Source organism: Lissotriton vulgaris, chromosome 8 (genome assembly GCF_964263255.1).
Source record: "Lissotriton vulgaris chromosome 8, aLisVul1.2, whole genome shotgun sequence".
Lineage (NCBI taxonomy): Eukaryota > Metazoa > Chordata > Amphibia > Caudata > Salamandridae > Lissotriton > Lissotriton vulgaris.
The window spans coordinates 188,002,848-188,009,646 of NC_141696.1; the positions used below are offsets into that span (position 1 = coordinate 188,002,848).

The 6,799-nt window shown below is 48.6% G+C and overlaps 1 protein-coding gene across 1 annotated transcript in view; it reads left to right on the plus strand.

Annotated features, from left to right (window-relative positions):
• Positions 1 to 1,468, plus strand: part of PCF11 (PCF11 cleavage and polyadenylation factor subunit) — a 297,241-nt gene extending 295,773 nt beyond the window's left edge. The window contains exon 16 of the mRNA XM_086933915.1: positions 326 to 1,468. Coding sequence (XP_086790041.1) covers positions 326 to 601 — 276 coding nt within the window. The 3' untranslated portion in view covers positions 602 to 1,468. The remainder of the gene's footprint in view (positions 1 to 325) is intronic.
• Positions 1,469 to 6,799: the final 5,331 nt, after the last annotated feature.

Below are 6,799 nucleotides of genomic sequence, written 5' to 3' on the forward strand. Positions count from 1 at the left end.
TATTTCATTTTGATACATATTTTCTGAGCATCTGGCAGTACTAATCAGGTTTGTAGCCAATGTTATTGTTTGTGTTTCTTAAAGGTGTGTGGGTATGTGTGTCCTCCCATGTACATAACCAGACGTTTACTTTTGCCAATCAATAACCTGCATTTATTGAACATGAATGCCCGTCTGATTTTTTGTTTGTTAAAGATTACTATAAATTGACTCACAAAAAGTTTTTAAAGATTACTGTAAATCAGTATACAAAAGTTTGTTTGTTTTCAAGTATGTGAACCTGTGTGGATATTAAATCATTGAACACATCTTCTTTCATTTGTAGACCTCTTCATTTTTGGATTGCACACCATCTCCTAGCAAGACCCTTATTGAAAACCCACTTAATGTTATGTTGAACAATGTCAAAGAGGAGTCGGAGGAACCAAAAAGTACTCCTGAAGTCAGTAGTCCTAAAATCAAAGAGGAGCCAAAAGAGACCCCTACATGCTGCACTGAAGAAAGCAAATCTCCGCTTACTGAAATAAAAACCGAGTTGAAAGAAAGTAAACCTCCAGTTACTGAAATTAAAACGGAGACTGTTGAGTCTCCTTCGGTTTAAATTAATTGCTGAAGATATAGTATTTATTTTTTTAAATGCTGCTGTTGTAAAATTATGTCCTCGGGAGCTAATATAACTTTTTATATAAAAGTTGTGCTGGGGCAGGGTCCTCGGCTATTTAGTTTGGTTAATGAATACATTTTTGTATTTGAATTTCTTACTGCCTGCACAGTTTCATGTGTTCAATGTGCAAACATTCTGTAGATTTGTGCAAATAAAAAATATAGAATTGTATTTGTAAGATAAAATTGTACAATTTTCACTTGTGGAACTGTAAATTATAAATAAAATATATTTTTGCTATTTATGGAGTGTAACGTTTATGCACACCATAGTATCATTTCCTTTTTTTGTTTTGAGAAATGAAAGAGTGGACTCTGTTTAGACATTTTTGCTAGATAGTAACTGATAATGCAAGTTACTTTTATTTAGGATGGGGCTGAACGTGTTATGGCTATTTGGTGAATTCAGAGTTATTTTATCTTCAAACAAATTTGAATACACAATTGGATTACAAAATACATAGAATATCTTTATGTATATTCATCCATATCTAAATACCTAATATGCATTACTAGTGCAGAAGTGTTTAGGTTTCACCTCAAACTACTGAAATACAAAGTGGTGTCAAAATAGGATAGCTGGTACAGCATCTATTGTACTTTGTATTATCAGTAGATTTTAAAATATTTTTCAGTAATTACTTTTTAAGTAACCACATTATAGGGTGTTGGCCTAGTTACAGGAAGCATACATTCAAGTAATTTATTTTTGAAATACGTTCATTTTTCTCTAGTTGTGACAGAATGAGATGGTAAAAATTGATGTTAATTTATATTTGGTTTAATAAAAACAACAAAACCTAAATCTTTCTTTAATGTTTTCATTTCACTGGTGGGCAAGTATCTGGAAGATTAAAAAAATCTCTAGACAAGTGGTGTTTGAAGTAGCAAAACAAACTTTGAACAAGTTTTAAAGGTAATCTGACATGAGCACTGCTTTCTTGGGCTTTATTTTTAGAATATGGACAGTAACACCATCCCATGCCAAGTATATTTACTATCTGTGAGCGTTTTGTACACCTCCTTTTCCATTGGCCTGTGTGATTTTGCATGTGCAGTTCCAAAATAGAAGCTAGCTCTATATTTTGGGAAGTAGACTTATAGTTATTAGTTCTTTACCAAGCCTTAAATTAGATCACTCTCACATTCTGTCTCTAGATAGCCGTTGAAAAGCATGATAAAATACTTCTGCTGGTATTTGTTTTTTTAATCTTGCACTTTGAGGTATTGGTGTCCAGTCTACAGTGTTGATGCCTTGACTCCCTACAACATTGTAAAATTGGTTAATATTCAGCTAGCATAATATACTGGAAAAGGACAGGAAAAGTGAAACCATGGCTTAAGCCTATGTGTGTGCTGAAGTGTTTAAACCTGCAGGAAAATCTGTCAAAATAACCCTTTTTGGCTGGCAGAATCTCTACTTTAAAAACTGAAATTCTTCACAGCGAAGGCATTTTAGGGTGGTAGCATGCCTAGTATTTCAAAAGTAAAACATGTCAGAATTTGCACTACTGTGATGTGCCCCCAAAAGCAATTTTAACTATAAAGAGTTGTGGCTGATCCCAAGAGAAAATCTGAAATGCAGTTAAAAATACTATTTTTATTAACTTGGGTTTTGGATAAGATGCAGAAATTATTCAACCACTGCTTTTAATATCTGAAAGAGGCACGTTAGTGATAGATTCCTTACCTTAGAATATCCCCAGGCGTCAGACTGGATCCGGAAATTTTTGCGCGCCGTCTGCGGCTCCGCGTCCGTCGTCTGCGTAGTTAGCGCCGGAATGACGTCGTCTGAGTACTTAGACGCCGCCCATGCGCGCTGACTTAAGTTCTTTTTTCCGCGCCAGCTAGCGCAGATCCGGAGAAGCTCTACCCCTAGTAATTTTTTGACTAAACTTTTGATCTTTTTGATCATTTCTTTCTTCGAGTCTTCGACTCTATCGGTGCCGGTAGGGATGCCCGGGTTCAAACCCTGCTCGAAGTACGACCGACTGATGTCGGTTATGGACCTCCATCGCTGGTGCCTGAAGTGCTTAGTCCTCTATCACGACGACCGCACCTGCTCCGACTGCCGGGCCCTGACGTCGAAGGCTAGGCGGGAGCGGTCCCGCAAGCGGCTCGAGCTCGAGCAGTTGGCCCCGTGCCGCATCAGGTCTCTATCCCGGTCCCACGGGAGGTCGAGGGACAGGTCGCGGGGTCTGAGTCATCGCAGCTCCGGGAGTGGACACCGGTCTTCGGGATCCAAGTCCTCAGGTAAGAGGCATGAGAGGTCGGAGAGACGTTATCATTCCTCCGACCCACCCTGACGCTCGTACGATGCGGCCGGGGGCTCGGGTGACACCACCCACGCGGCTCCGCGGGAGTCTCAATCGTCGTCGTCGTCGCCGCCTGCCCCACACCTTCGGGTCCCTGGGCACGTCACGGCGCGACGCTGGAGATCGAGCGGTACCTCATGGCCATGAGGTCCCTTCCTCCTCAGTTGGGTTCCGTGGCGCCTCCGGACCCAGCGGTCCCGACTGGAGGCCCTAGCGGGTCGGGTGCTTCGGCCCCGACACTGTCGGGTGCTTCGGCCCCGGCGGCGACTTCGGTCCCGGCGCCGCAGGACCTCACTGGATCCGGTTCCGGATCCGGGTCGTCGCCGGTCGACCTCACGACCTCACCGGCGCCGGCCCCACGGGTGTCGCCCCCGGTGCCCACTGTGGACGTCGTCCCCAATGTTTCCTGCGGTCCGACTCTGGCGCCGGACCGGCGCCGCTGGGTGCCGATTCAGTCGGCCTTTGGAGATTTTTATCTCCATGAGGCCCTGTCTACTCCTCCTGTTTTACAGGAGACGGGTGACTAGGAAGATTGGGAGGGGTCTGAGGACCCTCTGGCACAGGAGTACCAGTCTCAACAGGACTGGACATATGAGCTTGGGAGGCCAGTGGTCTTGACACATCGCCAGAACCTGGATTTGTCTCCCCTCCACTGTGGCTTCGGAGGAGGGGTCTAGATATCGTGTAGTGTTGACGAAGGCAGCCAAGGCCTTACACCTTGAGCTCCCTGTCGCGGCCGTGAGGACTAACCTCCTCACTGAGGTCCTCACCACTTGCCTCGAGTTCCCCGCACAGCCGATTTGTCGCGGCTCAAGTTTGGAAACCACCTCTTGACGCCACTCCGGCGAGCGCAAAGGCCACGCCCCTTCTCAGAGGCCACACCCCCCACCGCCGCATTACCCCCTATAAATCATGTGCTTGCCTCGGACGCGCAGCGGACGAGCGCAGTGGGCGCGACGATTGTGGGCCTAAGGCAAGCCCGTCTGCGACCGGCCGGCCTCGGGGCCCCCCCACCATGCCCAAACCACCAATTACTCCTCTGCTCAACTCTACAAGCTCAAAGGCCCGTGGCCTTTAGCTGACACTGTGACTGAGCACATCGACCGTTTGGGATTGACTGCCGCGTACTCTTCCCCTTCTCACCCCACTTTCCTCCCCCCTGAGCCCTTCCCCCATCCCACTGCTCTCCCTGAGCTCACTACCCTCTCCATCTACTATCTTAACACCCGGTCAGCTGTCGAGCACTGCCAAGAACTCTTTGTCTTACTGAATACGCACAAACCAGATCTCTTATTTCTCACAGAGACTTGGTTCTGTGACAGTTCCCTCCCTGCTAGCTGCTCTCCCCGCCACTTATTACGCGCTGCGCACCGACCGACCCTCAGGCAAAGCGGGCGGTGGTGTCGCCCTGATCGCACGCAGAGAATTCTCCTTCCAACCTCTAACCTTTTCCTCCATTGGCTCGTCAGACTTCTTAGTTGTCCGTTCCCCTTCCTTTACAATTCCACTTACCTGCTTGCTCATGTATCGCCCCCCCAACCCTCAACTCTTTCTCGCTGGGTTCCAAGATCTTGTGGCCACCTTAGCGGTCAACAATTCTTCCATCATGGTACTAGGCGACTTCAAATTTTTGGCCCTCAGATCCCGCAGAATGCTCTACCTCCAAAGAATTCTCAGACACCCTTCGTTCCCTTAATTTTGAGTCCCACGTTCACTTACCCACTCATATTCAGGGCCACACCCTTGATCAGATCTGGTCCCTCAACTGTCCTATAGGTTCCTTGTCCATCTCCCCATGCCCCTGGTCCGACCACTTCTTGATTTCTTTCTCCCTACACATTAGCCCAGCCACCAAGCCCTGTCTTCCCAAAAACATCTGGGCACGCTCTTGGAGCCAGGTGGATGCGGCCTCTCTCTCCGCCACACTCTCTTCCTCCTGTCCGAGCTTACTCGGCCAGCCAATCTCTGCGCAAGCCGACTCTATCAAATCCTGGCTTCTGTCAGGCTGTGACTCGGTCGCCCCCCTCAGGCGAGTGTCCTCCAGACGGGCGAACGATGCCAACTGTTGGTTCAACGAGGAATTGAAGGCCTTAAAACTCACAGTCCGTCATGCTGAGCGAGCTTGGAGGAGAGACTATTGCCCCAACCTGAAAGCTCAGTTCATCATCCTCTTATCTCAATATAAAAAAACTATTCTGACCACTAAAACGGCCTACTTCTCCTCAAAAATCTTGGCTGCCGAAAACCAGCCCAAAGAAATCTTCTCTATCGTCCACGACCTCGCCTACTCCGATAGAGCCACACTCAAACCCTCCCCCTCCCAGGCTCTATGCGACTCCCTTAATGCTTACTTCTTGGATAAAATCTCAAAGATCAAAGCCAACATCCCCCCCACCTCCCCTTCTTTCCTTGACCCACGATGTCCTTCAGTCGAGGCTTGCCTTGACTCACCCCCCTCCTGACGGAAGAGACTTTCCTTTCTCTCCTCCCCTTGGTTAAATCTGGTTCCCCTTTAGACCCTTGTCCTGCTCACATCCTCAGGCACATCTACTCGATCTGTGCACAACCCCCGATCACCTTTCTGAACAGTTCTCTGTCTCAGGGCATTGACACTCCATCCCTAAAGTCAGCCATCATTGTCCCCATTCTTAAACCTGGCGCCGACCCTTCCGCTCTTGTCAACTACCGCCCCATCTCTCTACTACCCTTTCTAGGGAAGGTATTAGAGCGACACGTGACCAGAGCGCTCACTTCCTTCATGGAGGAAAACGGGGTGCTAGCCCCCTGCCAGGCCGGTTTCCGCCCGCACACTCCACGGAGTCTGTGGTGCTTTCGGTCCTCAACAACCTCAGAGAGGGCATGGACACCAACCTCCCCCAAGCCCTTGTCCTCCTTGACCTCTCGGCCGCCTTTGACACGGTTGATCACTCCATCTTACTTTCCTGTGTCAGGGCGGCCGGGGTTGGAGGCTCTGCCCTGGTTTGGCTGTCCTCCTTCTTCAGGGACCGCACCCAAGCTGTGCGCTTGGGTGACTTCTCGGCGGAGCCACGGAAGATACAATGCGGGGTTCCCCAGGTCTCCTCCCTTTCCCTACTTCTGTTTAATTTGTACATTGCCCCCCTCATCTTTGCCCTTCAGCAAATGGAGGTCTCCGTCTATAACTATGCGGACGACCTCCAGCTCATCTTTTCCTTGTCATCATCCCCTGAGTCTATGACCAAATTTCAATCCATTAGGATTTTCATCCTTGACTGGATGAACCACAACCACCTGAAATTAAATCCAGACAAAACCGAGCTGGTTTTGACGGGTGGCTCCTCCAGTCCCTGGACTCCCCTCTTTTGGCCCCCCTCCCTAGGTCCCCCTCCCTCTCCATCTTCCTCCGTAAAAACACTTGGAATCAAACTAAAGGATCAACTCACCCTGCACTCCCAGGTCAGTTCAGCGGTGTCCTCTTCTTTTCTCTCACTTCGCACCATTCGAAGGGTTTCCCTCTTCTTTTCTTTCTCTGCCCTAAAGCTTATTGTCCTGGCAATGGTTATCTCTCGTTTAGACTACGGCAACGCCCTATACTGTGGCATGCCTGCATACAGTATGCGGCGATTACAGCTGGTCCAAAACCAGGCTGTCCGCCTAGTCTACAACCCGGCCAAATCCCATCACGTCACGCCGCTCCTCAAGTCTTTACACTGGCTCCCCATCCGAGAACGATCCCAGTTCAAGATGGGCTGTATCACTTTTCAGGCCCGGGCCGGATCCGCCCCTGCCTTCATCTCTTTCGGAAATTAAAACCTATGCCCCAGCCCGGGAACTACGCTCTT